The 19,231-nt window shown below is 39.6% G+C and overlaps 1 protein-coding gene across 1 annotated transcript; it reads left to right on the top strand.

The window, feature by feature from the left end:
• Window positions 1–407: 407 nt before the first annotated feature.
• Window positions 408–19,089, top strand: LOC104502267 (importin subunit alpha-5-like; the record flags this gene model as incomplete). Its single annotated transcript, XM_010146222.1, has 5 exons — window positions 408–486; window positions 2,813–2,938; window positions 14,181–14,308; window positions 15,022–15,200; window positions 16,613–19,089. Coding segments are annotated over 5 exons (700 nt in total), but the record flags the coding sequence as incomplete, so codon positions are not given.
• Window positions 19,090–19,231: the final 142 nt, after the last annotated feature.

The following is a 19,231-nucleotide window of genomic DNA, read 5'->3' as shown; positions in this document are numbered from 1 at the left end:
CTGATTTAACAATGATGATGGGGGAGTTATAAGATGACAGAAGTTGATCAAACAGCTGTATGGTTTAAAAACCAGCTTCTATCCTCTGTCTCATTCTCTGCCTTTGTGTGTGACACATTGTGTTTCATAGTTAAAGCTGATTGCTTTTTCCCTCCCAAGGATGCTTATACTCTTTCAATCTTGATTTTTATGCTGCTGAATGATAGCCAAAGGTCTAAATATTTAGAAACTCTGGAAAGACTTACTGTTAGTTTAAAAGCAAGGATTGTTTTGATTTGGATAGTGAGAGTTGAGTCAGAGTTAGCAGGGAAGTTCTCCTCTGGCTGATGGGTGTTCCTTCCTTGAGGGTGTAAAGTTGGTGATGCTTTAGGATGGTTAACACTTAGGTGTTTTCTTGGTACTTTTAGGCACAATGACTACAAAGTTGTATCCCCTGCCTTACGAGCTGTTGGGAACATCGTCACAGGAGATGATATCCAGACCCAGGTATGGATTCATGTTCTCTTGTGTTGTACTGCAGTTCATCTTCCTGTTAGTTGTGGTAACCTATTCACAAGAACCTCCTCTTGTTCCTTTTGAAGTCTGAAAGTGAAGAATTGATGACACTAATTGCCTTAAAACATCTGATGGTTTTCATGGTTCTTCTGTTCAGTCCCAAACTGCTGGTGGTTCTTACATAGCTGTGTTTGGGATTTGTATATAGCTGTGCAATACTCTTCAAGGTTTGGGGGTTTTTCTGGTTTGTTTAAAGCAAGTCTGTCTCTTAAGCTGAATTTTTTTGCCTAATAATGTGCCGTGGCAGGGCCATTGAAGGCTTGTCACATTTGATGAGTGTCTATAATGAATATACTAAACACTCGTGTTTGGTCATATTTTGGATGGTGCGTAGCTGTGTCTGAGCATGTTTGGAAAAGCATCAATAGGAGACAGTGACTCCCACCTAATGGAATTAAACTGGGAGCTTAGGAAACCTGATGCTTTAGAGGCACTAGGCTATCATCCTGCTGCTTGGTAGGTTTTACAAGAGACAGCAGCTCCCACCAGTTTTTAAAATCGGTGGGAGCAGAAAGTCTGTGCCTTGCATACGTGTGTAACGTGGGATCCACCAGCTGGTGGCAATTTCTTGAGTTTTTTTAGCACATAGAGCAGAAGCTCCGGTTATGGGATTCTGCAATTGTACCTTGTTAAAGCTATTTCCCATTGCTTTGTGCATTCTGATACCCTTTTGTGAGGCTCAGTTGGTAATATGAGGAAGAAGAGTACAGGGTAGGGTACTGCTCTTGAAACCTTACTGACTCTTGGCCTCCATCTCTAATTCACAAACTAAAAAGCATACCTGGGCAGTGCAGAGCTGTCTTGACAAATGCACAGTCAAAATGGACTGAAGTGACAGTCTCAAAGAGGCTTGCTGTGGTGGGCTGTTCTCTCTACTAAAACTGATTGCAGAAATGGAATCAAAAAGTGGTAGTAGCTGTGAATGGGGAAGTGTGTGCAGTGGAGGCAGTGAAATGGACATCCAGGACAGAGTGGTAGCACTTAGATTTGTAAAATGACGTGAAGAGTGTGGAAAAAGATGCTTCAGTGAGGAGTAGATGCATAAAGCTGTGTTTAATTACTCCTTCCGTGTAAATTATGCCAAAGTCAAAATCCAGGCTTCTTTCGGTGCCTTTTTTTTTTTTTCTGGTGGAAATATATCCTTTGGAATTCTGTAGTTCTGTGGCAGTGAGATCAGACATAAAGATGAGATAGCAGCATCATGGTGCTGTTTGAACATCTGTTCACTAGGAAGAGGTTAACATGACTTCTTGATTGTTAGAATCAATATTTTTTTTGTGTAGCTGAATTCCATAGGCTTTCTTGTATTTTTCCAAGTGCAGATCAGTAATAAGAATGATTGAGATGTGTTTTGTGATTTTGTGGTTTCGTTAATAATAAAACCATGAGGGATTGCTAAATTACAGGTAATGCAGGATATTAAATACTGCATAAATCTTAGATTTTTATTCCAAAAGAATGTTTAAACTTTTCTTTATGCACAATTTTTTCAGAGGAGTAGACCATGGGCGTTCCTAAAATTCGTGAGAACTGCTTAAGTACGATATCTTGATAGTCTTGCAGATTATGCTGTATGCTAGAGGGATACAGAATACATATAAAAATCCTTAATCAGAAGGGAAAGCCCAGCTTTGACAACTGATATATCTATCAGTATGAATGCAACATACAAGAGAGTTGCCTGAAAATTTCTCTGTACAACTTCGGAGCACAAACCTGCTTTTACTTTATATCTCATTTCTAACTATGAACAATTGTCAGTGCTTGGAGATGGCCAAAACCATATATAGTATGCATGAAGGAAAAAAAAAAAGAATTTGTCCCAGCAGAATCCTGATTTAATCCTGAACCAAAATATTTAGGTTTTTTTAATCATAATTTGGATTAGAAAGGTTTTAGGAATGGGGGGGAGGGGAGGGGAGGGGAGGAGCAGGTTAGGAGCAAGGGAATTTAGCCCACAGAAAGCACCATCATGATTCAGCTTGATTCTCTCATCCTTTTGTACCATGAAGGCATTTTCTTTCACCTGAATGACTTAGTTGTCTTGCTCGTTAGCTTTCCTGCAAGCGTTTATTTCTTGGTTCTTGCTGTTTTGTTTATGTTTGGATTGTTTGGGGGTTTCTTAAATTTTGGGGATCGTCTGGTGGGATATGCTTTTTAGATTTTTATGACATTGTATTCCTTGTTCCTGTGATTCTTTATCCTCAATTTCCTCTAAGGTGTTGTTTGCTTGTTTTCTGGTTTTTGTTGTATCCAGGTAATTCTGAATTGTTCAGCCCTGCAGAGTTTACTGCACTTGCTAAGCAGCCCAAAAGAATCTATCAAAAAGGAGGCATGCTGGACAATATCTAATATAACAGCTGGAAACAGAGCCCAGATTCAGGTAACCTTTTCAGAAATCTTTGGCTTCCAGGCTAGAAGCACCACATATCAGGCGATACACTGGTTTTTGTGTATGAAGTGCATATTCATATATACCCTGTCACAGATTCATAATTACATATAAGCAGAAGTGCGTTATAGGTTCTGTGTGTAGTTAGACTGTTTCCATAGCTCTGTCATCTCTCATACTCCAATTCTTTAATTTTTATAATCATCTACAGATTATAAGGAAGGAGAACGGTCATGCTAGAGAATAAGAAAATAAGGCTAAGCTCAATAAAACCTGTTCTTAAATAATTTCCATAATGCCTTTGACAATCACTAAGGTGATAAATTAAGTACAAAAATAGTAAGTTACAAACTTTCAGAGTCAAATTTATGGGTTTCTTGATTTAACCACTAGATACACTTAAACTGTAAAACACTTTATTCCTGTTTATATTTTCTTATTATTCCTGCTAAAAGCAGTTGTGCTTAGCCAAATCTACCCTCCTGTAATGGAGATATCTAACATGTTGCATCAGGATTTATCCTTTCTGATTATACTAAATTTTGTAATCCTTTCTTATTTAGTTATAGCACACAGTAGCAAACAAACGTCTTCCTTGTATCAGTCTTTACAATTAGGCCTCCAGAAGACCGCATCTTTGTCCTCAATATGGATTTAATGTCAGCCATCAGGAAGAATTCCCAGAACTTGTCTCCAGATGGTATAATGAGAGATTGAGCATCTCTTTTCCAGGGAAAAGTTTGTCTAGATAGAGATGGAACCGCTAAATATATTCTGTTTTCCTGAGATATGGGGGGTTTTGGGGGTTTTGTTTTTGGTTTTTTTTTTTTTTAGAATGGCTATACTAGGGGAATCTTTTGCTTGGCTTTCAAGGACAATGCCTCATTCTTTCTCTTTTGCAGAAGTGATGGAAAAACAGATTGTAGTGAAACCAGGCTTGGTTTCAAAGCAGTTGAATGAAAGTCTCCTCATGTAGATCAAGAAGTTACATTTCTCGATGCTCTTCTGCCTCACTGAATACAGATTGTATTTTCAGAGATTGCAGAGGATATGTGGAAGTCCAGTTGGAGATGTGTATTCTTTGAGGAATAGAAATAGCAGAAATATTAGACACTGGAAATATTTGTCTCACTCATTAGTAACCAGGGAGAAACAACGCATGTTTGCACAGAAAGTAAACCAGGTTCTGTAATACATTAGCAAGAGTAACTAAGGAGTACTTCTTTCCTCCATATCCTTTCCCCTGGAAGGCAGCCTGATACTCGCTAGTCTTACATGCGATGGCACTGGATTATCCATTCTATATGATCAGAATTAGTATGAAACAGTAAACCATCTTCAGCCAAGGGTTGGAATTGCTTCTCTCTTTGCAGAAAACTTGCAGGAAATTGTGATTAGGCTGTATTTGTTTTCCAGTGGAAAAAGCTTATTACATGATTTGCAGGTGGCACTTGCAGTCTTTTGGTTGTGTATTTACCCTTACAGAAAACATTCATCTGCTGAAAGGGCAGTGTAAAGCCTTAATACCTTGAATGAGGTCTTCATCTTCGTCTGAGAAAGCATAGGAAATAAAGTTAATACTTTTGTGGAAGATCACTCAGTCTCTGCTAAGGTTCCTGGAATTAGGAGTGAATGCAGATCTAACTTCAGAGATGTTTACATTGGGAAATGAGTAGGCAAGAAAACAGAACTTCCAAAGGTGGAAAGCTGTGTAGGTCCTTCTTGTCTGATGTAAGGATGTGACTAAGATGGAAGTGGAAATGCAGGTAATTAAAGATAATGTTTTCTGTCAGATAGAGAGAAGGCTATAGTTATTTAAGCTAACCTTGGCAGAGCTCCAAGAATTTTGGTGCTGTCTTTGTTGTGGCTTGTGAGCTAATCTGTGGATTAGCTGAATTTCTACCACAAAGTACTGTGTAAAATCAGCAAATAGACCACTGGGTTTTTTTCCTGCATCAGCAATTGTAATTGCTGAGCAATTAGCAGTTCAAAGAAGGTAATTACTACAGCTCATACTAAAGTAAAAATATTTTTGCCATTTTCTTTTCTTGCGGGGAAGAGTCGTTTGGCTGCTTTATCCACACTGCTACTACCTTAGATGGAGGAGCAGTATTTTCTCACTAGAAGGCCATTTCTGCTTTTCTTGGGAAGTCTAAGGGTATTTTCTGGGAAACGATTGAACCCAATACATATTCTTAACTTTGTGGGTTTTCCCAAGTCTTATCAGAGTTGCTTCAGGAATGCACAGTCATACAGGAATGCTGCAGACTTAAGAAAAAGGGAAAATCAGATATCCGTGCAAGCCATTCCATAAAGATTGTTACCAGAAGTGGCAATAGAAAGTAAAGTTTGTTAATAGACCATTTTTTCAAAACTTCAGGATCTCTGTTTTCATATTCTGGATCTCCTGAAGGGTCCTAGAGGTAACTTAAATTCAAGTGCACCAGCAGCTATTTCAGTAGTGTATTTCTGTGACTTCTACAAAAATATTCCCGGTACCGTGTTGTCCTGTTCAAGTGAAGGAGTAAGTGCCTGTCCTTGTTTGTGCAGTATTCTTACATCTGGTATCCACTACTTAGACATAAGGCGGTGGAGAGTCTTAAATACATACCCTTGGTAATCCTGTCTTCTAAACTGTTGTCACATCCTTATTTGAAAGCAAGTAAAGATAAAATAATCTCTCTTTTGTTAAAATAAAATTTACTTAATCTAGCTAAACAAAAATGATGCCTCTATCCGTGTGTTTGCTTAGGTTTTAGAGGGTTCAGAGTGTCTTATGATTTTTAGATCAGCCCCCTTTCTACTGAGAACAGCATAGAATTGCTTTGTAACTTGAAAAACTGAGGCGGAAAGGCAGTGAGAGGGAAATTAATGCCATGAGCCATTGCACCTTCATTTCTAGGAAGTGATTCTTTAGAAATAAAAAAAAAAATCCTTAACTCTACATAGAAAAATAGTTGTTGTGGTTGTGTGGGTATAAGCTTGCTTTCTCAGGATTCTTGCATCAGGAAGAACACACAGCGTCAACCAAATCACCAAAATACATGTAGATTTAAGTGAATCCAGCTTAAAGCAGCTGCATTAGGATATGCTGCAGACAAGATTGGAGGCTTGTTGATCTGTTACTCAAATCCAGGGAAAAAAATATGAGAAGCAGCTTCTCAAAAGTGAAAGCCATAGTTGATTCAAGGATCCTTCAGGCTCCATTCAATTATTGAGCTGCCTTTGAACTCCAAGCACACACATGCTGTGTAGTGAAACACTGACTGCCCTGTGGGCCTACCGAATTTAATCTACACTGTGAGTTAGAAAAATTATATTTAAAAAACAGTGTTTCTGATTTTAAGGAGGAGATAACTGTCCTGGTAATTATGACATATTCCAAATCACATCCAGCATGAAGTTTAGACTTTTAGAACTGCAGAAGGAGGCCCGTTAGAGGAAACTTGTGAAGTAAAGGACATTGGAGAATGTTTACAACATGCTTGATCAGAGATCTTGAGTCACTGTTTCTTGGAAGTAAAATTGTCAGATGCAGATGGTCATCAATGATTGCACATCTGACAGTCAAGACATCATAGGAGTTCTCTTCTGTTGAGAGGTTAAGAAACTTAGCACTTACTTTCTAATATACCTTAAATTCCCTCAAGACCATGTGGAATTGCAATGATTATTTCATGTTGAAAGGGAAGGCTCGTAATAGTTATGTAATAAAGTCCAAAAAGGCTCTAACTCTTTAGCTGCTAGTCTCAACCTAGGGAATGTCATGTGAGATACAAGATGTGATGAATCCTCCTTTCAGCTCCAGAGTCAATACATCTGCTTTTCTCAGAAAACTTCTTCTCTGAGGTATTGCTTCAGACAACTCCTACTCAGTGTCAAAATCATTGGAAATACTTGAGCTGAAAAACACTTCAGAATAATTTCTGATGTTGGAAAATTATTTGATAGAGTGTCTTGAAGATTGCTAAAATGGAGAATAAAAGCCTAGTTTGGTTTTAGAGGCGTTGAGGACAAAGGATAATTCCTATATGGAAAGAATACCAGATTTAACAAAATTCATGGTTGAGCCTGTTTCATCTTTGAGTTGAGGGATTTCTTTTTTTCTCTAAATTAATTTCACATTGTGATGAATTAAAGCATTACTTCTTGAAAATTGTTCCTCCTTACATTCTATAATACTAGATGCAGCTCTAAACTAAATCATTTATTTTCCTTTCTCCCCAGTCCCTCCAAATTGCTTGATAGTTCCTACTAGAAGCGACGGATTGTAGTGAGATCTATTCCAGTCTCTGTGATACTAACAGGATTTTCAACATGCACAATCTTTAGTCAGAAATCAGACAAGAATAATTTCAGCACATGGTAATGTTTATTCCTGACAGTAAAATGTCTGCCTGCATAGTAAACAACATTGTTGCAAGTTACCAGCTGGTCTGACTAGTGGGTTGTAGCTCCAGAGCAGCTGGGATGTTAGAAACTGTGGAAATTTTGGGTAGTGCTCAAGTTGTACTCTATCAATCCCTTCTGCACACCAAGAAGAAGATAAAATATTTGGTAAATCTAACACCTAGCCAATATTAACAGATAGAGCTATATTTAGTGTTGTTTAAGATTGCATTGGGTTACACTCTCTCCATCCACCCACTCTAAAGTATAGAAATAAGAAGGTAGAGGGAAGGACTTCTATATTCATTTCCACTTTCATACTGCCTACAATGCTGTTTGGTAGCACGCTCCAAAGGCTTTCACTGCCATTTCTAAAATATAAGGCAGCAGCCTGTGACCATTAGATTTGCACTCAAACACAATCAATTAAACTCCTTCTAGTGTTAGGCAATATAAGTTAACATGCATGAAATGAGTGAAAGTAAGTGCTCAACTTTCTTTGTGGCTCATACTTCAGCACAGGAGGTTTGGGGTTTTTTCCCTACCAAAGGTGGAAGTGAAAGCCATTCAGAGTGTGTTATCAGCAGTGTCTAGGCAAGAGAAAAGTGCGGTGGAATACAGTAGTCTTTCCCCTCTTTATTTCTGTGCATTTAAGGTTTGGGTTGGATGTGTATATCCTGATGCAGTCATGATTGTCACTAAGTATAGTTTTTGTTTGTTAATTTCCTAGTTTGTATACAGCTTTGCTGTACTTCAGTGGATAGCTTCCCCAGTCAGGGAGAAGGGGAACTACATCTTCCTGGGAGTCAGAAGGAGAACTGCACAACTGAAGCTAAATCCTGACTGTCGACCCTTCTGAAGGGTATGAAAGGCTATCACATACCTCAGAAAACGTTCTGTGTCTAACTTCACAACTCATTGAAAAGCTATGAAAGGCAGTACATCAGACACAGTCTTCCATATCTGACAGTGAAGACATCATAGGAGTTCTCTCCTGTTGACAGGTTAAGAAACTTATCACTTATTTTCTAATATACCTTAAATTGTCTCAAGAACAGCTGGAAGCCTGAGTATGGCTAGGCCTGGTGGCAACAGGATCTGTGCATATTTCCTATTGTTGCTGAAATGTGACATGGGCAAGTGTAGCAAATGATACATTGCCTGTCAGTTTTAAAAACTCTGGAATGAAATGCATTTTTACAAGTTGAGGTAAAGATACAAGCTGAGAATTGTCAGAGGCTCTTCTCCAAAAAGACCACACTTAATGCTGGGGATGAGGAAATGGAATGACATGACTCACAAAGAGCTGTGATTTACACAGGCAAACTGTGCATCAAATTACTTAAATACAAAGTGTGTTTGGTATATACCATAGCTTGCATGAATGGTCTAAAATCACATGCTGTTTGTGGTGGCAGGACTTCTAAAAAGTCTCAGGAGCAAAATATGGCATTGCTGACAAGGCCATATTTGTTTGAGGACCATCGAAAGTCAAAGATTAATCTCTTTCGGGTTTAAGTTTGTGTTTATGTAAAAAAAAAAAAATCTGTTTTCAGGCTTCTGCTTTTGATGAATCCCATACATCCTATCACACTGAGGGCAGCAGAGCTAGAATACGTTTAATTCCTGTATTCTGCCTGAAAACATCAGCAGTCAGCTGTGTATATTGCTATCTCTTTTTTTTTGTAGGACTGACCTTAAAAGCTGGAAACACCTCAACAAGGTGCTGTTCATTGTAGCGCAGGTTCTTCCTGACAGCAGTAACTTGTGTAAACTGGCTAGAAATTTGTTTGAGGTAAACAGGCTTAAGTGTCTGTGTCAACAGCATAGAAGTCCATTAGAATTGAGATCTGAAGTGCTTCCTTCCTGGCTTTCGTATGGCAGTGGTTTTGTAGTCATGCCATCATGTTAAGTAGCTTTGGCGTACAAATATTTGCTGTGTTATTTAAAAAGCAGTTGTAAATTGAATCAGTGAATGAGCTAAGGAACAGAGGTAACTGAGAAGCCTCTATGAGCTGAGATTTCCAGCCTGGAGGAAGAGATCGTAGCAGTAGCGCTGTATTCACAGCTGCCAGCTAGGGTGGTGACTGTAATCTTGATTCGTTAAAGGTGATGAGAGAACTTGCAGGAGCATGAAAGCAGATCTGCTGTATGACTTGGTTGTTTTCACATTTATGTGATGAATCTAATGTAGATACATGATGCCAGCACTTGCATACTAAATGTATATGTGTATGTTTGCACACCATAGGTGATTTATTTGTGGGAACCCAAAGAAGGAGAAACAAATTCACTTGATACTGACCAGCTCAAAATACTAACTTAATGTACTACTGCAGAAGACCTGCTCCTTAACAGTGACTACAGTGTATTTAGGTTCAACATCCATGCAGATGTAATAAAAAAAATTGACCAAAAATTATCAAAAAAAAAAGCTTATCTAAGCTTCACTGTTTAAAAGTCAAATACTGTAGTGAAGAAGCTTTATTAAAATAAGGATAGAATGTTTCCAAGAGACAGGCAACCCACTAGGAGGACTACAGCATAGGGATACCATCTATTAAAGGATGTGCTCTGAATTACCTATTATGCAGAAAAGAGATTTCTAATATATTTTGAAGATCCCACCATCAGTCCTTAGTTTACAACTTTAGGGGGTTTTTTATTTCCTTTGTACTACTTTCTCATCTTTTTTAAATTTCTTCTTGAACTGAAATCCCTTAACTCTTAATTTTGTTTGAAAGCTGTCACAAAATGAAAGGTGTTGGAAGGGACCTCTGGAGATCATCTATTCCACCCCCTCTGCTAGAGCAGGTTCACCTAGAGCAGGTTGCACAGGATCAGTCCAGGTAGGTTTGAAAGTCGCCAGAGAAGGAGACTGTACAACTCCTCTGGGCAGCTGTTCCAGTGCTGTCACCCTCATAGCAGAGAAGTTTTTCCTTATGTTCCCATGGAACATATGTTTATCTTGAATGTGTTATATGCACTACATTATTCTTCAACACACTTCCATGTGTCAGGCACACACAGTGCAGTAATGCTAAAAAAGTAAAGTAATTTGAATTAACACTTTCTAAATCCTCAGGAGTTTTAAGTACCTCATCCTGCCACAGTCCATTATGGCTTTGCTCTTGCCGAGGTTTGCTTTTCTTCAAGAAAAGGGCAATAACAAATTGTATTTCAGCAGTTTACTATTTTATCACTTAGAAGGAATTTAACTGGAAGGGAAGCATGCCCTGTTTCCCCAAGAACTGTTATTCAAACACAAAATGTCATAGAGCTAGGAATCCTTTGCTTTCAAGAGTAACTGCTGTGGGCAAGGCTGAAAGACATAGGGTGTAAATAATAGATGCCGCAAGCACTTTCTGTAAGTACTTCATTGCTTCCACTCATGTGAGCTTAACATGGCCTTTTGAAATCTAGTGAAGACATGAAAGTTAAAGCAAACTGTCTTGTGACCTGGTTAATGTGTTGGGTTTTTTTTTTAATCTAAGCTCTGACAGTTTCTACTACCGACAGACTGCTACTTGGAAAACTTTGCTGTACTACAGAGGGACAGTTAAGTACCTTTAACTAGGACTCACGTTAGAGTGAGGTGGTGACAACACTTACATTGCATGTCAAGCAATAGGAAACAAAAATACGGTGACTGGTAATCTGCTTCTCTTGAGCCCGTCTCTTTCAGTGAAGCTTCTTATGAGTGGCTGCAATTCATCGCAGTGCTTTAACCTGTTCTGCTTGGGTAAAGATAGCCAACTTGACTGTAGAGCAGAAAGTAAACAAGGTGTCTGTAGCCTTTTATACAATAAGAAAAGAAATATAAATAAGTAGAATTAGAAATAAGAGCACTCACCCACGAGTTGTGAGGACTGGATTCAGTTCTCTCTAAAAAGGTTCAAATGCACATTTCTCCACTCTGAGTATCTTTACCCACCAGTCTTTGCCCTGAAGCAGAGAGTTCAAAATTGAGCTAGAAGGAAAACAGTAGCAATCTTCTGTGATTCTCCCACTTGCTTTCCTCCTGTTGCTAGTTCCCTTTGTTCTGGAATTCTCCTGTTTTGCGAGTTAAAATTGAAACACATGAAGGTAACTTTTTTTTTTTAATTAAGAAAGCTCAAAGTCTGTTACTGCCTGTCAGCTAAAATGCATTTAGTTCCATGCTATAATGTAACATCCTCTGCTTTTAGTACTTACTAAAGAAGTTGGTTTTAAGAAGGTGCTTTCTAAGGAAATAAATCTCATGTAAAAGTTTTCTTTTGGAAGGATGATTTAAGAAGTGACGTTCTCTGCTAGAATAGTCAAGTGCTAATGCCCTCACCTATCCTATTCTGATCTATGTTAAGCTCTTTTCGCAGAGAATACTTAACATCTCTTAAGACACTGTTCTCATTTAAGGGCTTCCCCCTCAACAGCACCCGTGTATAGCACTGCCAGAATTCACATAAAATGTAAGTGTAGGCTGCCAAGTCACCTTTCTTCAGGACTGAAGCTCACTAGTAAAAATCTCAGTCTCCAGATCCACAAGCACTCACGTATTCACAGATGTCTTGAATCTCAGTGGTTCTCTGCCCATCTGCTATCCATGGCTGGATTGTGAGCTATTGTACTTGGCTCCAGTTTGCACTCCAGCCGTACTGGCTTGATTCTCGCTAGCAAATAAATCTCAAGCATCCTTACATTTGAAGACCCCTTCAATATCAGCACAAGCCTTCTGTCTATGCCTGGATCCTAGGCCTCAGAGCAGTGTACCCAGTCCAGTTTGCCAGGAAATTATGTACGCCATGATCCTCCACTCCCACCAGCATGTTTGGTGATAATGTAAATCCCCCCATCACATAGAGCCTAGGCACATAAGTCTTGTGACCCGCAGTCCAGGTCCAGCTGAGGTGCTGAGATCCCCACTGAACTTCACCCGAGTCCCCCTAGTAACTGGCATCCAGGTGCATGGGCCCTCCAGTGGCTGATGCTGGGACCCTCACCTGCTCCAGTTGCAGGGGCGCCTTCACCCAAGATCTGGTATCAGCTGCTGGCCCTGAATTCCCCTCTTCTGAGCACCCCAGAAACATGTTCCTTAATTCATGGTCCCTACAGCTACTGATGTTGAGATCCCCACCCACACCAGGTGCTGGCTTCACAGACATAAGCGTTTGTCTTTAGGTCTGATCCAGTGCCTGGTCCAAATTCAGTCACGCTACCATTATTTCAGTTGCTACCATCTAATTCTTGCTGCACGCATGTGGGCTGGAGAGGGAGGTTACATGATATGAAAAGATTTGTTACAGAGTTTTGCACGGTTCCACTTGCCCATGTCTCATCAGTTAAAAAGTCCGGGCTGGTTCTCTGCAAAGCTGTGCCTGAAGCTCCTTAACAGCCCATTAACTAGTGATTGGAGCTTTTCCTTGTTGGCGATCCTTCTCTTACCCCTTGTCTATCACGTTTGTGTCACCCTGTGTTTTATTTATTACTTTCCTGTTACTTATATCTCCCTTTGAATCTCCCTTTGAGCTGAAAAGGTCCTTGATCTGATAACCTTAATGAAGCAGATGCTCTCGCATTCCACATACCTTTACTATGTGTTGCTTTTATATTTTGTTTTTAAATTAAGTGTTTTTTCCCAGTAAAATAAATTGGGGATGGGTGGGATGCATTCTGTTTTTTGAAGATACTTTCTTGTACCTTTTGTCTTTTTTAATAGATGGCTCCTGTTTATAACCTACTATTCAAAAATTTCAGTTAAGGACTTTTTGCCAAATATTCTTTGCAAAGTACAAATCTAATGTAACATAGCATGATGGAGGCGTAAGTGGCTTTCCTTGAGGTTCACAGATTGCTGTACTAGAAGTGCAGATCCTGTTGTAAAGGAGACAGCGTTCATGGGGCTGTTGATACAACTGATACATGGTATGGATTTATGAAGTAGATGAAGTGCAGATGCCCAGATAAACAGGAAGCGTAAAAGAAATACCAAACAGCTGTAGGTTTTTTCACTGGGTAACTGTCTACACTGTGAATTGACTGTAGCTTTTTGCTGTATGTACTGTTAGTTTTCTTCTGTGAAACTCCTTGAAAAGGATCTCTTTGGCTTTCTTTGAATTTGCCTCTGTGATGACTTGTATTTGTAAAACGGTAGTTTAAACATGTATTCCTAAGCTTTTGCTTCTTTGAATGATCCTTATTGAAGTGTTTTGGATCCTTGTCATACATGTGTAACTAACTATTTCATTTGTGTCTTATTGCAAAAGGCCCTTTCCAGAGGAAGTTACCAGAAACTTTTGAGCTGCCGACTAAATACTCTTAAAACAGTTTTGTGAGTTAGGCAGTAAACCATACTACCAAACCATCTGTTGCTTTGTCCTTTCACCAGGAAAGACTATATTGGTGCTTGCTTGTTTTGAGGAGTTCTTACAATACATTCTCTCTCTGCTCTGTTGTCTCACCCAGTGGAAATGTAGTATGACACACAGGCTTATGAAGTGGTTTTTTTTCTCTGCGTACAGGATCTTAATGACATAGTGGTTTACTGACTTAATAGCTAAGTGGTTCACTACCTGGAAAAATAAGGGAAGCATGACATTCTTTTGCTGCCAAGTTATGGTGAAGTAACATGTTAGATATAGCAGTCACTTCAGTCTGAATGTGGTTTGAATTCTTTTGGGATAAGCACAGACACCAGCAATAACGAGGGGTTTGCATGTGAAGCTGAAAATTGATTTTTTCCCCTCTGATAAGTAATATTTCATTAACCTATAGCATAGATGTTAACTAGCTCAGGACAAGAAAGTTATTTCTAATTTGTATTAGAAATATGCTGCAAATAACCCTGACCTGTCATTTCTTTTTGCAGACAGTCATAGATGCCCATATCTTTCCAGCTCTTATAAATATTTTGCAAACGGCTGAGTTTCGGACAAGGAAGGAAGCTGCTTGGGCAATCACAAATGCAACATCTGGAGGCTCTGCTGAACAAATCAAGTATGAAATAGTTCAAGTCTTTCATTGCAACTGAGTGAATTAGTGTTTGTGCAACAAATGAAACTAATAGTCTAGAAAGTGGAAAACCTTTCTGTGTGCTTCCAGTGCTGTATCCAGAGAGACCACGTGTTGAGCTGTGAATGGGCCATTAATTTCTTCAGGCAGAAATCACATAAGTATTTCAGCTGCAATACTTCTTTAAGTAATTGAACCATTTCTCTTACATGAAAAAGCTAAATGCAACTTTAAAACTAATTTCTTAGTGGTCGCTGTAGTGTGTAACAAAGTGCATTAGCAATCTGGAGAGGAATAGCTTAGCCCTTCAGACAAGGGCATCTTCTGCATTACTTTTCCTGTTTAACTGATACTGGTACATTATGCTTATATGCAATTTTGTATAAAATTAAATCACAACATTATAAATTTGTTAAATTAATATAGTTGATACTAATGCTTTTAAATTATGGTCATATAATTATAAATTTAAACTATTGCTTCGTATCTAGAGAGAGAGACAGAGAGAGTATTTTAAAGTCATTTTCATTGTTTCATCAGAATTGACTAGGTGCAAGTAGATGTCTATAATTACTCCAGTTTCTCCAGTCGAGTTGATATTTTATCTGATCATCGTGGTTCTTAGACCTTCATGTTAAGTGGTACACAAGTTAAAAATTTTGCATACAATTAACTGAGTTCCATGTGGTGTTTTTCAGGTATTTAGTAGAACTGGGCTGCATCAAACCACTCTGCGACCTCCTTACAGTAATGGACTCAAAGATTGTGCAAGTAGCATTAAACGGTCTGGAGAACATCCTGAGGCTTGGAGAGCAGGAGTCCAAACGCAGTGGCACTGGCATTAATCCTTACTGCGCTCTTATTGAAGAAGCGTATGGTATGAGCAAAATATCTATGGAAGTCAGGTGTTAAAGCAATGACCACAAACCCATTAGAGTTTCAGCAGACCCAATTCTACTGATTTCCTCATTGCTATTATCTGAGAATTAACAGTTCTTTGACAAATCACTGTTTACTGCTGTACTCCATCTTTTGCATTATCTCTCTATGTAGATTGAAGGCTGTGTGTGCAGATCTTCTTTTCCTAATTTCTTTTGACCCTGAGGGAGCCTTCCGGGTGTTATTCAGCCTCAGTATCTTTCCTCCATAGCAGATAACAGTTCAGGTACACTACTCTGTGGCACAGGTTTCAAACCTTTCCTCTTTGCTGCCTGTAGAATTACAGCAACGGCAGCAACTTTCTTGTTTGTCTTTGCCATGCTGAGATTCTGGCAGGTATTGGCATGATTTTATCCCATTTCTAAGGCATTGCTGCTCTTAAGGTTAGTTTCATTGATGATAAAGATGGGTTATCAAGGGCGGTATAGAAGAGGAATGGTATTGCTCAATATGGTTTCTTGAACCATGGTTCCCTTCATGGTTCCCTTGACTTCCAAGGAAGAGTTACATCAGAATAGGATTTTTTCTTGTCTGCCTCTAGGTTTTAACTTCCTTTTTCATGTCAGTGTTGCAGAAATGTCTATAGAATACCAAAGAATTGTTTCCTCTAGTCTTCATACATAGTAAAGGGAACAGACAAGAAAGCCACTACAATTCCCAATATTGGAGATGTACAAGAGTGGCTGAACCTTTGATTTCATTATAGCATCATTCCCAGGTATCAAAGATAGTTCAACTTACTGTATTATTTTCATTTGTTTCTGACTACAAGGCCTGAGTTTGCCCATTTGGTTAATGTCTGCCAAAAAGCTGGTTGCATGAGTTTAACTGCGTTATGTATGCATGTGAGACAGTTTAGGTAACGGAGCCTTTATCCTAGGAAGTTTTGTAGACTTGGCTAGACACAGCTGACTTCATCTCGTGTTGGTAGTAGTTCTGGGCTGTGCTGCAGGCTGGACAAGATGATTACCAGAAGTCTCTTCCAACTTGCAGTTATGTGATTCTTGAAAGCAAAGCCCTATGAACACACTTTCAGGAAACACAGTCCTAAAAGTCTCTTCAGAAAGTCTTTGGGGCCTTGTTCTTTACATGTTCGAGTTTCTTGATATTAATTTTTTGAGTGAAAGCGTAGAGGCAGAAAGTATGAATAACATCACACAGTTACAGGAAACTTGGTTTTCCTTGGTCATGAAGAGTACACGTTGGGTGAGGATCTCTGTAGAGAGACCTCTTCTTTCTGAAGGTGGGAGAGAATTGTCGTGGAACTTGATGTTCACAACAAACTGAAATTTATCATGGTTCATATGCTTTCACTGAGCTGTAACCTTTGCGTACTTCTTTTCTCTGCAGGCCTGGACAAGATTGAATTCCTGCAGAGCCATGAGAATCAAGAGATTTATCAAAAGGCCTTTGATCTGATTGAGCACTACTTTGGAACAGAAGATGAAGACAGCAGCATTGCCCCACAGGTGGATCTCAACCAGCAACAGTACATCTTCCATCAGTGTGAGGCTCCCATGGAAGGCTTCCAGCTCTGAGGTGCCCCTGTGCTGTGTGCCCCTCTACCTAGCCAATCCCGTTGTCGAGCCACAAGCCACCCATGGAGTGATTCTCTCAATGTTTTCCATAACCCTGTTTGCGCTCATTCGCTTGCCTTGTGCACATGCTCTTACATACGTCTGGAAAACTTTCGGCTCTCCGTGGCAGGATGCCCCCTCCTTGGCAAGAGGTTGCCAGAATCACCCTTCTCCTCTAGATTCTGAACCTCTCCACTGTCATCTTCGTGGAGTTGAGGCACCTTTCTATACTTGGAGATATTCCCTGCTCCTATTACAGGAAAATAATCCCTCCTTCACTAGCCCCCACACTCCTGGCATCCAAGCTAAGGCTGCCTTTCTCTTGTATTTGCTGCAGTGTGTGCCTGCAGTCCAGGGAGACATTCAGACTTTCTGAGAACATAGCTGAAGTAATTCCCCATATTCTTCCCTGGATGCCTCTTTGGATGGCTGTGTGAGATGCATTAGATCTTCACATGCAATGTATCTACTTGCTGTTATGTGCCAGCTGGGGTTATTGGCATATAGAACTTGTTACAAACAATGGAGAAAGTTCTCTATCCCCTGCAACAACAGGCTGCAATGGACATGTTTTCTGGTTCTTAAGAATACTGAACGCATCTGGCCCCATCCCTTTTCAACACTGAGCTCCCAAGCTGGATTGCAGACCACTGTGGAGATTTGTATACCTTCCCAGCCTTTCCTCTCCATCCACAAAAAAAGAGCCTGTGAATAGGTCACCCTTAACCACCTCCCTAGAAATGACTTTCCAAACCAGCTTCTAGAATGGAGAAACTACTCCCACTTCTGCTTGCCAGCACAGTATGATCCAGCCGGGCCTTCCTTAAAAATCAAGCCCTTCCTGACTTCATGCTCCAGAGTATGGTCCTTGTTACTGTAGTTATGGCTGAAAAATTCCTGCCTGCCTCTTGACATTTTTACACAGCGTGACTTGAACAGATTTATCTTCTGAAAAATTACCTTCTGAATACAAAGTTCTTAATTTGTAAAACTTAGCACAAGGAGCATTAGATCTCCTTTTCGTTTTCACAAGACAAGAGCTTCCTCTCCAGCTCACCTGATAAAATAGAGTCCTCCCGGTCAAGCCCCTTATTTAACAACTAAAATGACACTACATTCAGAGGATAGTAGTATCACACCCGGATCCGCCCGGCCCTTTCATTTCATTTTTCCCTTTTGCTGTTTACGGAACTTCAGGTGAATTAGCATAGAACGCATGGTTCCTACAGGTGACATCTGTAAGGCATCGCTGACTGCATGACAGCTGTCATCCGCAGCTGTAGACTGCCCTTCTGCTAGCAGCATGTTCTTGGCTCCGCAACCTGCTTGGATCACAGACACCTGATGCAAAGGCCAGCCACTCCTCACTGAGTTCAGCTGACATTGACACCAAACTCTTCACACAACTGGGGACATGCCACATAGATTGAAAGTGGCGGTTCCATTTCTGTAAATGCAATGGATTCTCCAGGCCGTCCACTCCCCCCTGTATCCGGCTATATTCATTCAAGTCATTTTGGATGCTTGGAACACACATTTTTCCAGTGTAAACATTTCAAAATCACCACTGACAACTGCAGCGTTGTGTACCTGTGGTAAATGTTAGTGGCAGAACTGTCTGCAAAATCCTCCTTATGACTTCTCTCAGTGACAAGCCACTGCAAAAGCAAAAACAGCCCATTGGATACAGAGTAATAAAAATACACAAATCACTTGTCAAACTGCTGAAAGAAGCTAGGCAAAGGCCTGAACATCAGCTCTGAGTGACCATTATTTAAATACAGTCTTCAGTTCTGTCTGTGCTTCAGGATGGAGACTCTGACCTGTGTGGCCACTGCAGAAGCCACCTGCTGCCTCCCTAGCTAAGCCAGTTGGCCCCCACCTTCCCTCTCCCAGTTATTTTCCTAGTGCTGCTTTGTGCTGAAGGAACATTTAGTTTACTGCACTTGATCTGTAAATGGACTTTGATTCTTTGTAATTTTAGGGGGTTAAATTTGGTGGTTAATTTAAAAAAAGCAAAAAACCCCTCAATGTTGCCTTTACATCACATATAAATAACTGTGTTTCTCTTTTCTTGAAGGGTGATAGAAGCACTGATTAGTAGCAAAATCTTGTTTTAGCTTTTGGATTTTTTTGTGCTGGATTTTTTTACGTGTAAATTTCCAATAACATGTCATTTCTATAAGATTTGTTTAAAATCATGTACCTCTTATTGGATGGTATAAAAATGCTACATATTTTGTAAACAAATCTGAGCAAAGTGTGTGTGCATATATTCTGTATATTCATATATGTATATTCTGTGTATATATACACTAGTGTGTATATATACATATGTACACACACACGTATATATATACACACGTGCATATGTGTGTGTATATATATACAT

Source organism: Buceros rhinoceros, unplaced genomic scaffold (assembly GCF_000710305.1).
Source record: "Buceros rhinoceros silvestris isolate BGI_N320 unplaced genomic scaffold, ASM71030v1 scaffold18692, whole genome shotgun sequence".
In the NCBI taxonomy this organism is placed as follows: Eukaryota; Metazoa; Chordata; class Aves; order Bucerotiformes; family Bucerotidae; genus Buceros; species Buceros rhinoceros.
Note: the sequence above shows the minus strand (reverse complement) of the source record. Positions and strands in the feature narration are given on the sequence as shown.